The following is a 23,316-nucleotide window of genomic DNA, read 5'->3' on the forward strand; positions in this document are numbered from 1 at the left end:
GTGTTTTGAGCTTTTGGACTGCTTATGAGACACAATAAGGTATTTCATCCTCATGGCCAAATTAACCCAATTACCCTCAACGGACTCCTCTACCAGTAAATTTTAAATTCTGTCATTGGATAGCTGATAGAACCAAAATCAGTTTGCAACAATTTTGCTTCTGAGTTAGAGAAGAAAAGCGTCTTGAACGTTGCTGTGGACTTGAGGAAACTGATGAGTATTCTTTTTTTTTATTAAACAGAATGAACACACTCCTGTGAGCCTGTTTCTGATCTGTGGGCAAACTTTATAAAGTAAACACCTGAACTGGCAGCCATGAGACAAGCCTTTGATTGAACACTTTAATGCTGTTTTTCTGTACTGCCTCCAACTTTACACACTCCAGACAGACACTCCATCACTCTTATCAAAAGCGCTTGTGAGACCAGTCGACAGCGAATATAGAGCACAGGAGAGAACTGATGGCATTTTAAATCTCAGGCTGTAAGTGCAGCTGCTATTTTGTGCTGCATTCAGCACTAAATACAAAATGTACATTCAGTACACACGTTTATTATCTAGATTTGAGGGAGAGAGCCAAGTGGTGCTGATCTATATTAGCTGAGCCTATTATGAAGCACTGGGTTTTCCCAGGCAGTCAGAAGGATGTGTTGCTAGGAAACATACCTAGAGATCGGGGGTGGAGAACTGGTTTGATGAGAAAGCAGAGTTCCCTGCCATTTTCAGCTTCACATGGAAATAACTAAAAAGTGCTACAGACGTGTTGTCCCATGACAGAGTATTGAATTGAATCAGTCAATCAAATCTGGGTCATTTGGACTTGTGATCTTGTGTCTATACTTTTGAGGTTATTCACAAGTGTTTCATAAAAATCAAATAGATAAATCTTTTCATGGATTCCAGCTAATATTACTAGCAACTGAGATTCTATTGAGAGTTGGGACCTCTCTTCCCTTTTCACTGTTTAATGTGCTTTTCACACATGCCAGTGATTACGCCCAACTTTAAAGCATAAACTGTAAATAAAAGATGGACACAGTCGTCATGATTAATTTGTGAAGCCCTAATTTAAAGCTTCAGCTTTAGAATCTTCACTATTACCACGTTTATTTTTTTTGCATCTAAAATTACCATATTATGATGAAAGGGTGGAGTGCTAAGTTATTAGCTAATGCTAGCGTGCTAGTTTAGCAAGGTGCATTAAAAGTTAGGGTGCATCACATACAGATGCAGGTGTCTTGGAAAAGCTGCCAGAGCAGTTAACCTCACACTGAGCCATTCGCTAGGTACGTGAATCACATTAGCAGAGAGCTGCCATCTGCAGATGCATATTTAGACATCCACCTGTCAGTTAAAGTGATCACCCTTCCTGCATTAAGTGATAATAAAACTTGAACTATTTTGTTTTTATTTATTCCCTGTTATAATTATATTAGTTTTAAACAACGAAACCATTTTTTCCTACGAGGCTGTAACTATACTCTTTTTTTTTTTTTGGCCATGTTGACGCAGGAGTCGATTGGGTTTGGAGCCAGAGAGTCAGAGGTTGCCACTTGCATTCTAACTCACCTGTATCTTTCTGTACCAGAGTTACTTACTCTGAAAAAGCTTTGAGAAATGGTAAATCTAAATTTTGTTAGTAATATTCAAGCAAAAGTAGTTAATAAGAATTGTTGCTCACACAGCAAAATCATTAGTCTCCCTTCCTCTTTACAGGTTGCATGATGGACACAGAATCCCGTGTTGTTTTTTAAGCGCAATTACGTTTGTCTTTCTTGAACTTTCCCATGCAGAATGTGTATTATTGTTGTGTGTACTAATGTACATAATACACAGTGGAAATAAAATTGTCAAACTGTAAATGTCAGAGGGAAAAAAACCATTAAAGTGCATTCAGAGAGTTATGTTCCAAACAGTTTTCATCACTTCCCCAATAAATTCCTGGGTTCTGTGCCATTAAAATCAATACACTAATCAGATTCTGGGGTTTGATGTATGTTGCTTTCCAGAGGGCTGCACAGCATGACTGATGTGGTTTTGGTTTGTTTAGCAATGCTGAACTGTACCATGTTTAAGGTAATGCTGCCCTCATCTGGAGAATACAGTTAGTGCAGCCATCTAAACACTGTTTAGATGAGCAATTACCAAAGTGACATCAACTTAGCCTTGTTTAATATAATGAGGCGATATTAACAGTCTTGACAAGACTAGCAACCGACGTGAAACCGTAGTTGTAGAAACAGTTGGAATCCCTGCTTACAATCACATTTAACAAAATTCTAACTGTGCCTAGTTTAGATATGTTATATGTTTAGATATTTTATAAACCACGCTAGGATACAGTGATTAGAGCATACCTCAGCTGCCTGCAGCTGACAGTGAACCCAGCATAGCTATGAATTTGGCTCTCAGAAACCAGAAAAGTCTGTTCTCTCCAAGGATGTAATCAGTAGTAGAGGCGTAAATCAGAGGTTCAGAGGAGACTGAATCTAAAGGCCCAGCTGGTTGTATTTCTCTCAGCGTGCAATCTTCTAGACTGCCTGCCTAGCTCCTGGAGGCAGACTGTCAGGGCCAAACAGTAAGTGGTCAGAGGGGACTTCGCAGAGATGAACATGTAATTACAAAGAAAACAGATTCTCCCAGTTGGGCCACATAAGGAGAGTGAATATCCTGAGACACTTTCACATTTATGTGCTAACAAGAGCTAATTCGGTGCTATATAAACTAGATAGACAGATAGATGGTACAGTGCAACATTGTTCTTAAAGTTATCCCCTATTAACCCTTTTAAAACCTAGAAGTGAAGTTGAGAAAAAGCACAAACCTCCGCTAGAGATCCTATTATAAATGCTTTTTTGCAGTGGATGTGCCATGTTGAAGAAAAAAGACCACTGAGTGCAGAAGTGAAAGATGCTCTGGTGCCATACTGTTACTCTGTCTGCCAAGTTTGAGATCAGAACACTTAAATTGTATTTAATCTCCTGCACACTGTCAGAGAAAGCTTTGTGCAAAGTATTCAGCAAGAAGGGAAAAAAGGCCTGTTATTTTCGCATTGGCGTGCGGGCTGCACATTAATAGGCACTAAAACCGGCAGTTCTATTGCTAGTTTTGCTTCACTCGTCCACTAGGGGGAGACGCTGAGAAGGACAAGCTCCCGCCTGCACAAAGTCACCTTATTTGCACAGTCAAAATTAATATTTGTATCATATTCTTTTGTGTTTTTAATGGTCTTAAGTGCATCTTTGCCCGGTAACAGTTAGCAGATAACCCCAAAGGGTTTTGTTGCTCCCAGCATGTGTTTAGCTGCAAATGCAGTGGTAAAATGCGCTGAAACAGAGTGAATAGAGAAGAAGCAGAATGTTCCATTCTCCCATCACCTGCAGCGCAGATTTTAAACTGAAGCTTGTGTGACTCCGTCTTTCCTCTCTGACCTTTCCATGATTGACACGATCTCCTAGAGAATAGCTCCCATGACCTTACAAAGCTTGAGGAAACAGGCGATGAAGACAGACATGGGCGAGCAAAAGAGCAACCCTTCCACCCCCCAACCTGAAAAAAAGGCCCAGCATTATTATTTTACAACCGAATGGAGGTTGGGGATTAGGGAGGTTAGGTTGTCACGTCGAGCCACACCTGACATCTTCAGTGTTAAGTCATACATGTGGCACTTTAAAAACCCAATTATTCACTTACAGATATTACGTCACGGCGTACCAGAAGGTACTGTAAATTGTAAATACAGATCTTTGCAGAGTTTGCTTGAATTTTTGAGATTGGGATTTCGAGTCAGCAGTAATTAGCTGTACTCGTTAGACACCTAACAGGTTGTGTTGTTTTCATCTGGGGGTTAAATGCCACTCCTCCCCCGTGGAGCCAATTGCTTGCCACTGCTGTAAAGCCTGTGGTCGGGACAACACCTTGGAGCCAAACAATTACATCAAGGTCATGGAGAGGAGGAATGTTCTGCCGATTAGTGCAGGAGTCCGGCAGCAAACTGCGACTAAAGAATTCAGATGAAATAATAATCTAACAATAACAAAAAAAAATAAAACAAAAAAACGTGTGAGATTCGCTTGAAATTCAAACTTCGGCTGTGTCAACGAGCTATGAAACAAATCGCAGCTCAAACGTTGAAACTCTTGAGCTACTTTTATCATTTAAAAAAGGCGAACGCGAATTATTGCAGTGAATAGATTTCAGCTACTATTGGCCTGTTAAGTTCCAGACAGGTTTTAAACACAGTGTTAAGAAATAAATGGTGCAGCACAGATTTGTCTGTCATGGTTGCGCAGTTAGGTTTTGATTTTTAGCACTTAAACTGGAAATAACCTCACATTCTGGACGCCTGTAGTATCGATGCTGTTAAAGTTGTTCCACTTTCCCGTCAGTCGAAACAAGGATCGTTTGCCGGCTACACACCACCAGGTGATTTCCCTCCAAGCAAATACACCAAATAAGTTAGTTCTGGACCAGATTTTAGTTTCTGTGTGCTTCTCTCGGTAGAATTATATACCTTTATACTTGTATGTACATGTAAGTGAATGGAATGTGTTTTTTTTTTCTTATTCCTGTTTTTCTCAAAAGTGCCTATAAAATAATTTTAGTAGAAAAAAGTGACCCCGCCCCTGTAGCCTAATATAGGCAAATTTTGATAATGCAGAATAATTAAATAATGACATAATTAGAAATATAATTGTTCCTAATTCGCAGTGGAGCTATAACCCGTTTTCCTGGGGAGCTTGCAGTGAGTATGCTTTCCACGAGTCACTTGTTGACACAAAACTTGTGGCACTTGTGAAGTGTTTATTGCAAACAAAATTCTTTTTAAGTTTTAAGCACGTGGAACTTCCTTGTTTGAGTCTGACACGGATACCAAGTTTTAAACGAAACTGATTTAAACGAGATACGTTTGTGACGTGCAGTTTTGATCACAATATTAAAGAATATTCAATAAAAAATATTATTCTAGTAAGGAACAATTATTAACATCGTGCCACAACCGTGCTTTGTATTTCACTTTGGATTATTTGCGAAGGATTCCTTTTGTAACGTCTGTATACACTGTCATCCAATTTAAGCAGCGGTGCGTAATTACGCGTCGTTATTGAGAAAGTTCGAAACCACTAACGTTCCTTAATGTGGGCATACTTTACAATTAACACGAAGTTCGTCGCTGCATTTAAAAGAAGTATTGATGCTCATTGATAGGGAGATTGGGTGAGTTGGGTGTAGCAAGACAGAGAAGGGGGGTGTGACCAAATCAAAACTTTTCTTCAATGGGCTACCTGTGGAGGACCCGGGCGCTGCGCATAAATACTCCTGCTTCTCCGAATAAGTTCTGTCCTGAGGGAGAGACACAGAGACGAAATTAGGTTTGGGGAATCTGTTTAAGGCGGATTATGAATGCTTTTGGACACCAACCATCTAACCCACAGAGCAGCCCGATTCAGCACCACAGCGCCCAGGAGCTCCTGGACATGGCCGTGTACTGCGACAACTACGGCGTTTACCAGCAGAATCTGCATCACCATCACACTCAGAGGCCGCCTACTCACCCCTCCGGTTACGGCCTCGGAGAGTACTCGTCCCCCTCTACAAACCCATACCTATGGCTAAACGGACCGAGCATCAACTCTTCTCCTTATCTTCAAGGGAACAACGGCACGTCTTATATTCAGTCTGGATACGGGTCTAACCAGAGGCAGTTCTTACCGCCTCCCACCGGGTTTGGTGGAGCAGACCTGGGATGGCTATCCATATCCAGCCAGCAGGAGCTCTTCAAAATGGTTAGACCACCTTATTCTTACTCCGCACTGATAGCGATGGCCATACAAAATGCCCAGGACAAAAAGTTGACTCTCAGTCAGATTTATCAGTATGTGGCCGATAACTTCCCTTTCTACAAGAAGAGCAAAGCTGGGTGGCAGAATTCAATTCGCCACAACTTGTCACTGAACGACTGTTTCAAAAAAGTGGCACGGGACGAGGATGACCCTGGTGAGTTTTTTTTTTTAATAAACCTCTCATAATTTTCTGTGATTATATATCAGAGAATCGTTACTACTTTTGTTTGTAAACTTTATCAAAAGTATTTCTGAAATACCAGAGACGTTTAATTATTGATTTTTATTTATTTATTTTTAGATTTTAATGTGAAAAGTCAAGTGAACTGTTCAGTTGTGAGCAGGAACAAATTTGAATTCAAAGTATTCGCATGTCAGCGTTTTTCATCCCCCCCTTCTTTATTTCTTCTGTTTCTTATACAGGTAAAGGAAACTACTGGACTCTTGACCCAAACTGTGAGAAGATGTTCGACAACGGGAACTTCAGGCGTAAGAGAAAGAGGAGATCAGATTTGAACGGAGCTGACAGCACAGCTCTTCCACTTAAATCTGAAGACGGCGCACACAAGCTCGCCGACACTGCCAGCCTCCTGAGTGCCTCCCCGCCCAGCCTGCACGGCTCTCCGGCCTCCACTGAGCCCAAGTTGTCCCCGTCTCCCTCCGCGGAGCACAGCCCCTGTTTCAGCAGCTTCTCATCCAGCGTGAACTCGATCCTGGCGAGCAGCGGGGGAAGCGACGGCGCCCGGGGCGTAGAGCGTGGAGACTACGGCTCCGGGCACGTCGGGGGACTATCTCAGCCCAGAGAGGGCATGTCTGGACTGGGCTCCTACTCGCCTTCTGTGATCTCTCCTCTGAACTCTGACAACAGCAGAATGAACTATTACACATCAGTGCAGAGCCTCTCCAACCATTTCAGTGTGAATAACCTCATATACAGCCGGGAAGGAACAGAGGTGTAGACTGCTCACAGTTCTTATGTAACCACCCGTTAATACTAATTTTCTGGTGTGGTTGGCCACCTTGTAGTATGACTACTGGAACTAAACTGGTGTTTATCACAGTGACTCTCCCAAACTGAGAAAATTTGTCAGTGCATCTTCCCACTGAGATCTGATGGGTAGATTTAAAAAAACAAAACAAAAAACAACACACTGTAGCAGCTGGATTGTACCAGTTAGTCTTTAAAGAAGATGCCTATGTACAGAAATTATTTTCATAAGAAGAACCATGTATGTTAGACTTAATTGTGTTTTATTTAAACTTGTGTCCTCTATGTTTGAATAAAAGTCATTTATTTGAACTCCATATTCAAGGCTTATGTGTCATTTTCCTGTTTTTCCTCTGGAGAGCTGGATGCACTAGTCAGAAATAGTCAAGGCTTTGACTGTATGAAATTCTATATAATTAATGAGAGTTACTATGTTTTATTCCCCACGTGAATCTGGCAGTACAAAGCATTTTCAGACTTTTTCTGGATTTTTCCTCAAAATAAATACATTTATGTGTTTCCTTGGACACCATGTTGTCTGCTGTAGGGTCATTCATTGATGATGTATCAACATCAGCACATGGGGCCATTATTTATTAGTGTGTGATTCGCCCCTGCTTTGTTTGTAGACGTAAAGTTCAAAGTATTTTGGAGAGCCTGCTTCACTGTTGCTCAGAGTCTCAGGGAGATATATATATATATATATATATATATAAATATATTTTTAAAAAGCTTTACAAAACCTCATTAGGTTCTCAAATCCATGAAAGCATAAAGTTGTACAAATATTTGATGGTCTGTCAGGAAATCTGAAGTCAAGTAGCTGTAAGCTGTAAAATGTGTAAGACAGAGATATTTTCCGCTTGTCACTTCCAATAGACCCATTAACAAGTAATCAGACCTTTAGCTTGCTTCCATGAGGTTCAGAAGTTCAGCTTTTTGTCTGGACTGGATTTGACTCAGACTGAGACTGCTTGATTTCAACCTTCATTTTTCTTTTACTGAATATTCCACCTGTCTCCATCTATTCCCAAAGTCTTGTCACGCAAAAGGCCGACTGTCTGTGTGAGGGCTTTTTGTTTGTATTGGAGAGCACTGTGAAGGAGCATCCGGCAAACAACTGACGAGAGAGTTCAGCAGCATGTAATGTGCTTTTGTCGTGCTTGTGACCCAGGGGACACAACAGAAAGGCTGCTATTGGGGGGAAAGGCTATTAAACAACTCATGCGGGGAAAATGTTCAAGTGATTTTACACCCGGCTTCTGTCTTATTTTCAAACAATATGGATACGCACGGAATCAAAGTCTGTAAATAAAAGGAAACACCTCTTAATTGGTTGATAATTGAATTCACCCAGGCGCTCCGTGGTCTGGAATAAAAGAAAAATTAATTGACAAGACTTTTGTGCCCCTTGTTGGAACACAATGGAAGCTGGCAACTCAAGAGGTCCCCTCCTGGGCTCAAATGAAAATATTGCGATCTGAAGATCTGGGAACAAATTATCTCCCTCAGGCCACATTTTGCTCCATTATCTGTGGAGCAGGGCCACGGATCAGACAAAGGGGATTTTTGTCATACAGGAGGTTCTCACACTAACAAGTTTTCTGTTGAAATCCTCATCACATCTAGTGAATAGAGTATAGAGCCTTTTATATTCTCAGGCCTTTCTGTTCATGGTGTAATTTCTTGATCCCTTAGTTCTGTTCTCAACTTCTTAGACTCAGTAATTCAGTATTATTTAAAATTGTATTAAGATACATTTTTCCCCCCCACTAGAGCAACCAATTGATAAATAATGATGTATTATTTTATATTAAGCTACCCTGCAGTATATAAAGTAGTTTAGCATTATTACCCATTAATGCATCATTAGAATAAAATATAATGTTCTGAGTATTTTTGGCAGCTAAACTGCATTTTAACATTTGCATATAAAGTTGTGCACACTTGAGTATTTCTCCATGGTGGTCTGGCTAGTATTAATGCTTTCTCAGAAACTACTACACCACCATATGAGTGTGGATGCAGCAAACTGCAGAGTACATCTCTTTGCTTTCCAAGTTTGCCTCACCTTCCCATTTCTCAGAAAAGTAACGCTCCAGTGCCCCATGCCTGAAGGGCACATTTACCTGGCCCACATGAATATCAGTCAGGCCATGTCTACCTGCTTGAGGGCCCCTGGCTCCAGGAATAAAGACTGAGACCCAGGAGAATGCCTCAGCATAAGGGTGGCCTCAATCCCCATGCCTAGTGGGCTAAATCCATAATGATGGGTTCCATCCTCAAAGGGTCATGTCTCGAAAGGTGAGGGTGGTTCATAATTGAAGGAGTCAGTGTTTCAACATTGGATTATTTTAATTCTCTTTCTCTATATGGGACTAGATACACTTGGAAGCTTTCTTCATTTACTGTGTTTTATTGAATGACGATGAATCCAGCTGAAGAGTTACATAAATAAATGCATAAATAAAGATATTCCCCTGTTTTAATTTCATTTAATTTTATTTAATGTAAAAATCACAACAGGAGTGCTGATGTCTGCTGCCTGGGACAGTAGTCAGTGAGGGACATGAAGTAGTGATGTATCATTTCCAGATAACTCCCATCAGCTGTCAACCAAGATCTCGACTGATACACAAAGATAACAAGCTGTACAACCTTTAATCTCCCCATAATCTGCCATTTTTATTTATTTATTTATTTTTCCCATGCCATGTGTTGTAGGCTTACTTCTATGGTTTAGAGGTTTAGCGTAGCTTTTAGATGTACTTTGTATGGGAAATGATTACTTTGTAAAGCACTGGGAATTTCAAATAAAATCAGAGCCTTTTAATTCTCCACAGCCCATATAACACTACCTAACAGACAAATCTGAGGGGTATAATTTGAAAAGGGAGACTGTGCGTCTGACCTCCGTGAAGAACATGATAGCTCGTCCATGGGGGGGGGGGGCTAAACAGAGTCTGGGTCTACTTTGAAATTTCACATCTGTTTGTAGCAGTCAGTGGGCATTATAGGGATGATTTCTTATATTACAGCTCAATCTCTTGAGGAAGTTAAATATTTCATTGAACAATATGATGACAGCTTCTGGGGAAGCAACGCTACACCTGTAAAGATAGAGGCAGCTCTCTAGACTTTACTTTAAAAGGACTGTGTGTGCAAGTGATAGCTGAGGAGAATGTCTATCAATTGGCATGACCTGATTTGGTTTCATCATTCCCCGTCTGAGGCCCATAAAAAGACTGATGTTTGAGCCGCTAATAGCATGGGATCCTGGCTCTGGCTGAGCAGCCATATGGATGATTTTATACAGAACAAGAGTCATCTCAGTGCAAATTGTTCAGCTATTGAGAGCACATGGAAAATGTCAAGACAACTATTCTAACCACACTTGATAAAGTATTCATGTAGGTTTTTTTTTTCATTTCTTTTCTAATTTTGTAAAAAAATCTGATTTTAGTATATTATAAGCAGCTGTTAAGTCTTATCAAAGATGGGAAAAATAGATTTTCTCAACTTGTTTTTGCACCATGTTGATTTGGTATTTTTCTTCACGTGCATGGAGTTTCCTGAGATTATTTTAATCTTGATTTTTCCTCTTTTCTAGCAGTGGAAACTGGCTCATTTGAAAATTAATGGTGAACACAGGAAAGGAAGCCACTTCAGAGCCCCATGAGGCTTTCCAGCTGAGGAACCTGCTGAAAGAGTCAAAGAGATACAAGGATTAACAGACTAGAACGAGTCCCAGTAAATCCACAGCCAGGACCTGTCTTCACATCACTCTGTCTGGAAAACCTATCCCCAAAACAATGTAACCTATCCCCTGCTCACTCTACTGCTGGAATATATTTTGAAAAAGTCTTTGTTCTCGCATTAGGGAACTGTAGGCAGATCATCCTTTATCCGTGACCTTTGTCATAACAAACCATGGCAGTGTTTTTACACACTGCTGGAAATCCAGAAAAGAAAGCTTGCTTCAATCATTTGATGCTTCTAACAAGTTTTACATCTGTTTCTGGCTCGCTTGAAGCCAACCTTAAGTAATTAAAGAAGAAAATAATTACAAGTATCACAGCGGAATATTTTTTCAGCTATATTTCCTGATTATCTCAGTACACCGAAAGACTTACTCATAAGCCTCTCAGTGAATCTGCAACCATTCATCACTTACATGAAATTCCAAACCGTGACCTTCCGAGAACAATATCCAGGGTTCGTGGAACATCAATTTCTCTGTGCAGTGCAGCAGAGCAAATATCTGAGTAACAGCCAATGTGTAATCATTTTAGCCTGGTTCAGGGACTACTTTCACATGATAAGGGTCCATCTGACCTCGCACAAAAACTTGGTATTGTGATTGCTTGAGCACATGGATGCATTTAAACAAGAAATTAAACAATGTAATATTGTTTTAGGGAAAAATGGCATGTTCTGTGCTTCGGACACTTTGTAGTGATACCACCCGGCTTGCAGCACCTGCATGCTGTCATTACCTGCCCCTTACAGACAGGAAGTGGTGACAGATAACAGAGGAAGTAGCTACCCAGAGGGAATTCATTTAACTTACTCCAGCCTGCACTTTTGGTGGCAAGACGGAAGTCAGGTCATCATTTGGTACTCAGGGGACCCTCAAAATAGCTACCTCTGTTCCACTTGTCAGTCATTGTCAGTAGTTCTAAAGGAAGCCATCTCTCAGTTTGAAAGTCACATCGGATGAAGTTCCCACTGTTAAAAGACGCAGCCCACCTGGAGTACCTCTGTATTTCGAGACACGTCTTTCCGCAAGACATTTTGTGTTTTTGCGAGTTGTGTTTTGCTGCACGAAAGTTTGTAGAACGCCATTGAGAATTATTTCGTTTCACCTGCTTCCCATGTTCCTTTCTTCAGCTTCACTGCTGTGTGATGATGGTGCATCTGCCCCGAGGAATTCATCGACTGCTCCCTCCCAGAACAGCTCTCCCCCGGCCCCTAATGAGACCCCCTGCCTCCTGCCTCTATTGTGAGGGATGCATACCAATAGAGAGACAGGAGTGGGGAGACAGACTGAAGCTCGGAGACCTTTGGAGCCTTCCCTGGCCTAAACCATCAAACGCACCCCTCACAGAGACAAATAATGGGTATGATCAACATTTAAAGTTTTCACCATGTAAACTGCAGATGATCTATGGCTGAAGGCTCTAAATGATAGCCTTTCAAAAGAGACAGGCATGCCCCCTTCAAATGCTCCTTTTGTGTTTGCTACGGTACTAATCCCAGCCCACACTTCAAGGCCTTGGCTCTCTTCTAAGCCAGCTGCTATCATCTTAAAGGGGAGGGAAAGAAAGGCCGTGCTTTTAAAGTGCTTTAATCAACAAGATGTAATACTTTAATAGGTTGATCACCCCCTTAAGAAGGTAATTACACTCAATCGCACAGTCAGTGATTCCTATCAACATTTATTGTTTTATTGCTGATGATTCTTGACACACTAAAGTTTTTGTACAGATCAAGGATTGTTCCCTCTTTTAATACTGTAAAATATAAGTGATATGTGGATTTCTATTTGTGTGGGTTCCTCTATTTCTCCTGTTTAGGGGAAATAGAGAGACACTAGTCATATGAAAATCAGCTTGGCTTGTGCAGCAGCAATCCAAGAAGCAGAAAGAAGACACATGTTTGCCAGATTAGTGTTTAAACAAGCATCAGCACACAGCAAGTGCTATGTGTTGACTCTGGTATTGAAGTCTATCAACCCCAAACAGCTTGGGTGTCAACTATAAACACACGACATGCATGCTGCCGGGATAGAGAGTCTTCTCTGCTTCTGCTGCAAAAGCTTCTCAATTAACACGCTAAATTGCCGACAGTGTGGCACTGCTGCCCATGTTGTGTTTGTATGTAACAAGCGAATTGTGTGTGTCTGTGTTATTTGTGTGTGTCTTGCTCCAATGCCGTGTAGCTCTAACTCATTTAATACATTCTCTTCCCTTTTGTCATGCGATGGCATTCCAGCACTGTGACATAATTCAGGATACACACGCACACGCACACCCATGCATGTTTTTATGTGTGTCTGTCCGCTCAACACCGATGCTGACAGCAGAGCCGAGAGGCCAACATCATCCAGAGAAGTGTGTTGACATGCCCCCACTTAACAAAGAGGCCGTTTTTTATTCAGCATGAGAGAAAATGGGGTTTTACAAGCCTGAGATAATCTGAGGGACACAAAGGGGCAATTAAAACATTGACAGGTTAGGGCTGTATTTAACTAATGACGATGAGAGGTGTGCTGATTATTGTGCCATTTAATGGGCCATTCTCATGCCCTTGGTTTGACTACAGCACATTTATCTTAGGGGAGCCGAACAACAAAAAAAAACAAGCATTAAAGAAATACTTGCTTTTTTTTTTTAGAGACACAGAGGAGAGCTTGGCATGAATTACAAAAATTGCAGTGGATTGTGCTGAGAGTCGGAGTATAATTATACTTTGTGATTTTAAAAAAGCATTTAGCGATTTGTAGGACTTAGATAATCCCACAGTGTCGTTTTCAGTCAGCTGTGTGTGTGTTTTTCTTGCAGTGTTAGTTAATTTTCAGATTTGTGGTCTGTTTGGTTTTAATAATATGAAAAAATAATCAAAACAATCAACAAAGGTGTTTCTCATCCGTTAGTTACATTTTGTATTATCCAATAAAACACAGGAAGCAGCTTTTTAAAAATCATTTTTTCTTTTACTGTCTGCCAAAAGTCTCAGTGATACACTTACCAAACTTTCACTCCTGTTTCTGTCCTTAAGGTTTGTTCATAATGTGATTTATATAAAATTCTATCTTCAAATAAAAGAAAAATAAATCAATACCATTTGAAAATAATTAATAAAATTAAATGTGAGTAACAAAGTGGGGACGTTTCATGGTCATTAGTGATTTTATTATATGTTGCATTATAACCTATAGTGTATGCTTTTATTAAGGGGGCTCCCCCCCCCTCCCCCCACTAATCTCAGTGTGAAGTAGGATTTGAAATTGTCGTTAAAACATTTGGAAAGCTGTTAAAAGCCAATGAATAAGTGAATGATTGTGACAACATTATATTGTTTTCTTTAGGCTTCTTCAGTCCAGAAAAATACAAAGTAGTTTTCTTTGGTTTGAAAAAATATGCAGACTATGTGTCTTATGGGCTATTAAAAACTGTTGGACAACATTCATTTTTATGTATTTTAAACTGCCAGTGATCAAATCTTTGACAGGTACATCAAGACTGATGGCCTACTCTCTTAATTAGGTAGGTCAGACCTTAGCCGAATAGCTTTGTTTAGCTGTCAGTGACCCTCCCTGTATAAATTATATAATTATCCCTTTCATTACACTCGGCTTCAAGGCTACCTGGTAGAATTCAAAGGGAGGTGTCACTACATCTTATCATTATGCTAATAGCTCTTGTGTTCAACATTTAAATCACAATGTGTGTGAGTGTATGTGTGTGTAGGTGGCTTGGTGGGGGTGTATCTAGGGGGTGTCTATAAAGGTAGTCTGCCTGTCTGCTGTAGTATCAGTCCCTGTCCCAGTCAGGTAGCTCTCTGTCTGCAGGCTGATGTGTCATGACATGTCTACAGTCCCACAGGGGATTCAAACCAGGAGGTAAGACAAAAGAACAAGTCCTGGAGGGCAAGTTCCCCTCTTCCCCCATCTGCATACCGGTGATCTGCTCAGACGCCTCTTTGAGAGTCATTTAAATATGATTAGACATTAATGACCTTCACAAATGAGCAGTCAGAGGATGCTTTGTTTGGGTATATCTCAGGACTTCTCTGGTGTTGAGGCATGTGGAATTTTAAGGCACCCTTTGGAAAAGGTAGCCCTTGTAGTCCAGCAGTGTCAAAAGTGGATGCATAGCGCTGTGGAAAGACTGTGATTAAGGGAAGGTGACAAGAGGTTAATTTCCGTTCTGTTAAATAAGCCAGGCACACTGCCCTGTGCGTACATGTCAACACTGGGAGCTCATGTGGGTCCAGCACTAATGACTAAATTTACAGCTTTGTTCTCTTGTTTTATGGAATGAACACAAAAATGGTGCAAGTTCCACATCTTTAAAAGTCTAAATATATCATAATTGCACATCTTTGTTTTGAATTGATCAGACCCTCTGTGCTATTGTTCAGTAACACAGAGTGCCTGCATGGCTACACATAGATGACACATGTTGAACTATGCAGGGGTCGGACTGCTTTTACAATTAGACCAAGCCATCTATCCAATAAATATAATGAGGATGAATCAGAGAGTTGTGATGTTTTTAATGGTCTGTAATGGTATGAGCGCTGACAGCGTAATAGCCCCGGCTCTACTGACTTTTTTCATTACATGGTGGCAGAGGCCTTGTCCAACCACTATATTTAACCACTGCAGGGGCAATCATCTCAGGCCCATATTACTGGACAGCCTTTAATGAACAGCACAGCCATCGGGCATTTAGGTTTAATGAAAAGAGCCACCTGCTAAAGTGCACAGATAGACCTCAGAGACAGCAGACTGTTTAAAACGATCTTCAGATGAAGCATGCTGCTCATGGATGTAATAGAAGCAACAATTGCATGTGTTTTTGACTGCAGATGCATGAAAGCCTATGTGTGTGTGTGTGTGTTCCATGAATTGGATTGCTCATTTACTGAGATAACCCCAAAAAGGCTCCAGATATTATGGGCAAAAACTGGTATTTTGAGATAATGTTGATGTTGTAGCAGCATGACACTGCCCTGGTTCTGGTGTGAAAAGCCTGATCGGGTGTACGCTGTTGTTTCTGATTAAAAGCCAGCCTCATGCTAGAGCAGGGGAAACTGTCAGTGCAAGAAAAGATATATAGCGCTTACTTGATTACACTACTCTGCCAAAGTCAATATCATATATCTCAAGGCTTTCCAACAGAGCCCATGTGCTCATTCATTCTGCCGTGAAAGGCTGTTAAATAAGTCAGCTATGAACTTATTGAATGAATATCTGGGAAAGAAGATTCTCAGGCTAAATTAAAGCATCGGCCTGACATTGCTTAACAGATCTGCGTATGAAGTGATGATTTCAATTTTGAGACAATCTGATTTCCTCTCTCAGGTGTGGATTACATGCAGTCCTTTTCTCACTTTCCTACAACACAGTTAGAGGGAAGAGCACCTGCATGTCAGGATCGACTTTAGTTTACAGTAAACGGCATCGGAGATTCACATAGGGGATGGCTTGAGAAATTTTATATTCTAATAACCTTCCTGGGTGATGGTCACCTCTGCTGCAGTTTAGAATTGAAGTCATTCATAATGTAAAATGTTATGTGCTTGACTTCAACTTGCAAAATGAGTCAATTTCATGCACCTGTTAAAAAACACAAAATAAAGAGTTAAGAACAAGAGAAAAAAGGAACTTCGAAAAATGTGACAATCAAAATCAGAACTGCCATGAATAATCAGTTTTTTTCTATAAATTGTCAGAAAAGATTGGAAAACCTGTATATAAGCTATATATTTCACCCAGTGTGTATTTGGCTGTTTATTTTATCACTGTTGGTTTGCACCGTCCTTGTTTTCCTGGTTACACACTCTGGCTTTGTCACAAATCATGACCAGCTCTTTGAGGCAAAGCAGCTCCTGAGCATTTTGAGCTGATTATTTTGACATCTTATGGCAAGTAGAAGCCTCTTCTCAGCGGGTTGTGCTTAATCACAGAGAAGAAGCATTCCTTTGTTAAGTATTTGTGTCATACTTAAAGGATTAGAAAGCCTTTAAAAAAGCACAGGCAATAATGTTTGGAGTCACCTACTAAACTGTTTTTCTGCTCGTGTTATCCAGGTAATGAACTAGAGATTCATCCTGTGGGGCGGGGTATAAAATGAGCAACTTTTTGAGAATACAGCAAGCAAATACTCCCAGATCACAGTATGGGCACTGTTCCAGGAGCTGGCAGGGGTTCATTCTATGGTACAGTATGTGTTACCCACATGATATTTTACCCTCTTTGACAGAATGTACATTTATGCTCCCATATTTCATAGTTTTAGTCGGGGTCATCTTGAATTTCCTCACCTGTATCTCACATTTAAATCTTCACATGTAGGCATGTCTGAGTCGAAACTGGGAAAGGCACGCTGGGATAAATCACTGCAGACATTTCTACCTCAATGGTTCCCATACATCTCCTATTTTATTGTGCTTTAGGATCCTCTGTCTCTATGCTGCTTTGGCATGGAGAGGTTTTTGGTTTCTGTTTAGAGGGAGGAAAGGGGTTGGGGACCTCTGCTGGGCAGGTTGTGTCACTGATTAAAATTAGAGTAACTATAAAGCTATTGATTTGCCCAGTTGTTTCTCTTTAAATGAGTTTTTAAACAGTAAACAATTTTTCCTGACTATTTTATGCTGTGAACTAAAACTACATTCAGAAAACCGGAATTTAAAAGATTTAATTTTCTTATGCAAATTGGATGGCTTGTACTTCCCAGGAATTGGAATCCGACTGCTAATACGTGATGTTTTCACTGCATTCAAAATTTTCACAGAGCAATATTTTATTTTTCAGGAAAATCTTTTGCAACCTTTTGTTCACAATGCAAATATGCACTCTGCACACTGACAGGACAACAGCCCCCAAACAGGAGTGAGCACATTAAAAAAAAAATCATACTCAAATAAAACACGGACTATCTGCATGGCTAATTGCCTTTCTGAATCTTTACACACACAGTGGAATTCTGATAAAACAGATTTCTTAAGAGATCCTGATTAAGAGCTCTCAAAGTGTCAGGCACATTCTCCTGTTTCAGCTCTGAATGACTGAGAGGAGATGGACATCACTTAAGGATCCCCAGGGGAAGAAATTCCTCCAGGACTTAGTTTTTTTCCCTTGCTGTTACTCACAAATGAGTTCCCAAGCCATTTCCATTAAGAGAACCAAGCTTCACAAAATGTATAACCAGCCAAAGGGCAGGGTTTTGTCAGACAAACCTCTGAAGGTGTAATCCAGAGTGTTAAAAGCAGAATGACTGACCTTTCTATTTAGCTATCTGATGTCTATTTTCATCACTTTTATTTATATGTAAGTTTTTAAATAAATTTAGACCCCTAGTGGGGCTTTCTGTCAGATTTTTACACATAAGTACTGGTAGGGTGAGCATCCAGGCTGGCTATAAATCACCAGAGGAGAAATGAGTGACGCGTCTTAAATGTTTACATGCAGCCCCCATTCTCCTGCTCAGGATCTGAGAAGCAGGTTGGCAGTGCAGCATTTTCCCCCCTATGCCTTCACAGAGGTTGTGTTACTGCATCCATACATCACCCTGACATGGGTGCACTCATTGAAATGGCCCGGTTAGACCCTGTCTCAGGACGATGACATATTTGCCATTCCAGTCAGTGAGGTGTGATTACATCTTATCACTCTTATGTCACTGGCATATATTCAGCAGCTGAAATAATGTGAGGATATGCTTTTTCTCGTTTATTATGTCTGATATTGTTTGATAGATTTTCTAATTAGTGGTAAGATGCGGACATTAAGGATTCGACATCGATACTTCCTTGACCCTGCATGGGAGTTCCCTCCAACACATCTCCTGCTCCTCCTGGGGGTAATGGAGGGAGGAAGAATGCAGAAGGAGGAAGTAAGTTTCCTCCAGGCAAGATTTGTGGACGGAGAGACTGGCTGAGAGACGGACAGATGACAATGGCAGGGAGGCCAGGGCCTGAGTGTCGCCCCAGGGAGACCTACACATTGCTAGGTGTTGGCTCCGGCTGCTACACTAAGTGCACAGAACAGAGACCTTCACAGCGGATTTGGCAAGGTGATCCCTTCACCCACCCCCATCCATCTCCTGCCAGCCCGCTCCCCTTCTACCTCTTTCCCACTTCACCCCTCTCTGCTCTTCTTCCCTTCGTTGACATCCAACTAGGAGGTGATGAGTTGACACAGAGGGTGAAGAAAGGTCAGGGAGCATTATCTCCACCATTATTACTTTTGGCTGGGTTTTTTTTTTTAGGGAAAAGCACAAAAAAATCCAGCTTTTATTTAGACTACTTTTAATATATTTTGCGCATGGCTGAGTTTTTCCCTATTTAATCTTTGTGCTTTGTGTGCATGTTCCTGTGCATAATTTTTCATGCCTCACTTCATGTATGCATGTGGCAACTGATTTTTGAAGCTGACACTGGAATTGTTTCAAAAATCCAATATTCATGTGTCATGACATTAACACACAGAGCAGCACTTTTAGATTTTAGAACCAAGTTACAGATTTCATGTTAAACAATTAATTTGCCATTGCTATCTGGTGGGCAAACCACTGCAAATCACTTCATACCTATTGCATTTTTTTGTTAAAAATGCTAACATTGGCCTGGCTGATCAGTCTGGTATTATATGTAAAAACTGTGCTTCGACATGCTTCGAATAACCTACTTACAGATGAACTTTTTTTGTTTTATTTTTGTTTTGCACGTAGCCACCTCTCTTGATTCTTAACAAAGACTGTATGTTAAAGATGGTGGTTGCAACTGTATATTAAAGATGGCGGTTTCCAACGTCATTTTGCTTTTTGCTTGATAGCTCAGACAGAGCTGAGAATCAGGGAATGAGTGGGTGAAGGAAAAGCTCAGGTAGAATGGGAAACAGGTTACATACAGCCAATTGCTTCATGCTGTCTATGCTTTGTCTATGTCAGTTGTTTCACATCGAAATATAAGAGTTTATTTATTTCTGGAGAGGCTATAACTTCAAAAAGAATATTAAATTTAGCCCCATTTATCTTTTAGTGGATAAAGGTCATGGCTGTGGTCAGCAGGAGGTCAGTCGGTTATATTGGCTGACAAATTGTTTCATGTACATGCAAACAGCCCTGAGGATTTCTGATCAGTCCAGCGTTCAGACACCATGTCTCCACATCTGACACGGGACATTGTCTCCTGAAGAGAAGCTGCATTGTTTCTTATGCAGAAGTTAGAAATTTAAAAAGCAATATCAAGTTCGACTTGATTCAAAGAACCTCTGTTTTTTAGAAAGACAGACGCGTGATTGCAGCTTTCAAGGCTTTGCATCACAAGTTAAAATGCCACAGCAACTCAGCAGACGAGATGTGGAAAACCTGATGAATAATGGAGTGTGAAAGTATTGAATTGCAGCAACATTCCCAAACATGAACTTCATCGACCGAGGCGCTGTGATAATCTGCAGTGTCTTATGTCATGGTTTAAATCTCTGCTCTTGTTGCTCAAGGTGTTGATGTTAAGCTGAATGACTTGACAGATTAAGTTATACTCCTTGTGACAACATCGCAAAGGCTCTTCCCTCCCCCTACAGTCGGTGCTGTAAATTTCAGGCAGGTGTGGCAATGATTGAAGGCCTTATGACAGACCTTTGCAAATCCTTTAATCCATTCATGAAGCACAATAGGGGGCACTTGATGCACTTTATTCTGGTACTTCTCCCCATCTGGCTTCTGTAAAACACACTCAGAGGCTCTGAGAGCCTTGACAGGAGCCGATCACATGACATTTTGAGTGCTTTGACAGTTCAACATGGATTAAAAAACCCAAATTAAACTATTATTTGGACATAAAAATATAAGAAACAACTTTTTTCCCTGCATGTATTATTTGTTATCTTAAAGCTTACATTGCTTTTGCACATTTTTTTTGGCTAAACTGCACAGATCCTTTGCACAGAAAAGTGTTTCATTCCCAAACCAGGGTAAGAAAATACTGTAAGGCAGGTGAGAATTTATATGTCCTGTCCAAGGGTGCAGACTGCTGGAATCTCTGTAATTTTATGACCATATGGATTGGAGAGCAGCTTGCTATCTGTGACGGAGTGTCAGAATTACAGCTGAGTGTTTATGATCTATGGATTTGTGTCCCACTCCAGTGACTCTTAGGGCCGCTCCTTCACACAGAAGACTTGTAATATCTCACTGAGAAAGAGAATAACCTCAAAAGTGAAAACATGAAGGGAAATGAAAAACTGCTAAAATCCCACATGTTTTCTGGAACATCACAAGTCTATTCCACATATATAATTGAAGTTATTTACTCTTAAATGTGATTTCATGCAAAAAGTATAACAATTAAAAACTATTCCCATAATCAATTCCCGGGTATTTGGCTACAAATCTGCATCTATGGTAACAAAGGTGTCAAGGGGTTTGTTTCATTCAGTTGATCTAGTTATTGTATGCTGCCCCCTTGAGCTGTGCTTGAGTACCTCACTATCCTGAAAGGTTTTCCTCCTGTGTAAAAAGTGTGATTATGTAGACTTGGTATATTTTGTTTTAAAAATTCAGTGACTTTTGGAAGAGAAGCAATGTGTGCTATATATATAGAAAAGTTTCTTGACAGATACACAGTACTGTGCAAAAGTTGAGCCACCACTCACCTCTTTGGACACTGACTCTTTTTTGACTCTTTCTTTATTCCAGTCGTTGTACTTGACCATTTTCAGAAAAATGTGTTTTCGTTTGTTATGTCATTGCCAGTGAATGAATCATGAATCATTCAAGGATAAGAAGGAAAAATTAGACACCATACTCAAGGGATATAAAACATCTTATCAAAGAACCTTCAAAAGAATCTGCAGATACTTTCTTATTAGCAGCCTGTTAAATATATCAGTTTTACAGACATAAAAGAGTATTTTTGCACCAACAAGTTGATTCCCAAAGAACTATTAGCCAAAAACTTAACATATCCTGTCACGGTGTGCAGTGTGTCCTTAAAAAAATTGGGGAACTTGGCCTTTTGGGGTTAAAACCTTCCTTCCGTTGGTTGACCGTTTTTTGAAGTTCTTGCCTTTTCTTTTATTGAAAAAAAAAAGCCCTATGAGATTGACTGACTGTTTTTGGTGTTAACTGTTTCTGTGTCTGGGTCAAATGGCTCCAATTCAACTGAACCTTGTGTTGTGTCAGTAGGTTAAATGTATCCATCCTTCCTTGAACCAGTGATCGCACCCGCCAATCAAGACCACATTAATCAACCATAGTGTCATGCGGCATGGGGCAGAGAAAGTGCTCAACCCTGCATCCATCCATCACTCTGGCTGTAACATGTCAACAATTTGCATCTTGTAGGTATAGATACAAATACCATACAGACAAAATGGTGAGTAAGATTCTACACAGAGTGACTAAATCAGTTTGTCTCCATCGCTGTTTGGGCGAGACTGAGCCAAAAACCCTTTCTGTCTTTTTCTCCTTTTCTCTGTCTGTGCAGGTAAAGTGGAGAATTGGCTTCAGGTGATTTGGGGAAGATCTTATCTTCTGTTAACAGAGGAATGACACCATAATGGAGCAGCAGGGGTGCAATTACCTTTCAGCCCTCCTCCTCCTTCTTCTCTTTTTTCCCGCCACCTTCACCTCAGCCTTCTCTGACAAATTAAGATTAATGATGGAGATAAGTAAGAAACCAGCCTGCCTTCCAATATCACACAGTCGAGTTGAGTGTGAGAACACCTTATGATCACAGCAAGACAGACTCAAAGCCATGCGCATCCATTAAAATGTCTTAAAATCCAACTTATGTCCAAATTCATTAAAAAAACAATTTTGAAATCACATAGAGCTGCTTTTCTGTGTCGACAGAACAAATTCATAAAATACAGTTTATTACAGATCCACCAGCGCTATAAAAGTTAATTACATCATAGAGAAATGCAACAGGGAGGCACACCTTGATAGACACACCTACCTTACTGCCACAGTGGAGGGAAAAAAGTCACGCCACTGTAATCACGACATCAAATAATCGAGTCTTGGCACATGACTCTATTTTTCGGGTTGATAAGCTTTATTATTTTGTTTGTACCACTTGGTTCTTGGCATGTTTCTTCTTCTTCTTCTTCTTCTTCTTCTTCTTCTTCTTCTTCTTCTTCTTCTTATTATTATTATTATTATTATTATTATTATTATTATTATTATTATTAGGTATTTTGGGGTGGTGGTTCGGGAGGTGGAGCAGGTCATGAGCTAATTGGAAGATTGGTGGTTTGAGTGTGTGTGAACATTTAATCTTAGATGTAGAAAAAAATTCTTGCACAAGCTATTTGAGTTCTTCACTAGAGTAGAAAGTTTTATACTCCTACATGTATTCACCATACTGCTCACTTGCCAGCAATATGTTCCTAAAAGTGGAAGGTGGCCAGGCCTTCCCCCGTTCTACTATGGCCTACCACCGTTTACTCGACATGGCTGAATGTGTGACCCCACTTCCCCGCAGCTGGAGGTGTCTGTTTCACAGTCCTCTGTAATTCAGGACCTTAGTGGATAATGTTTCACAGGTACAAAAGTTTCTGCTTTAATCCTATCACACAGAGTGAGTGGTCAGGGCTTAGTGCTTCTGCCTAATCCCAGGTTTATCCATTCTGGTCAGCTCTGAGACCGAGAGTATGCAGAGAGGAAGAGATTACCGCCCATCACTGATTTTATTCAGTCAGTGTTTGCACAGCAAACGGCAAGAAGAATCCGTTATTAGTAGCTATTC

The 23,316-nt window shown here is 40.5% G+C and overlaps 1 protein-coding gene across 1 annotated transcript; it reads left to right on the top strand.

Moving 5' to 3' along the window:
- Positions 1-4,980: 4,980 nt before the first annotated feature.
- Positions 4,981-7,501, top strand: foxi1 (forkhead box i1). Its single transcript, XM_005919492.3, has 2 exons — positions 4,981-5,997; positions 6,267-7,501. Exons 1-2 carry the CDS (start codon positions 5,400-5,402, stop codon positions 6,800-6,802), a joined length of 1,134 nt encoding a protein of 377 aa, XP_005919554.1. The 5' UTR covers positions 4,981-5,399; the 3' UTR covers positions 6,803-7,501.
- Positions 7,502-23,316: the final 15,815 nt, after the last annotated feature.

The sequence above is a fragment of the Haplochromis burtoni genome, unplaced genomic scaffold (genome assembly GCF_018398535.1).
Source record: "Haplochromis burtoni strain Fernald_Lab_line unplaced genomic scaffold, NCSU_Asbu1 Contig_37, whole genome shotgun sequence".
Lineage (NCBI taxonomy): Eukaryota > Metazoa > Chordata > Actinopteri > Cichliformes > Cichlidae > Haplochromis > Haplochromis burtoni.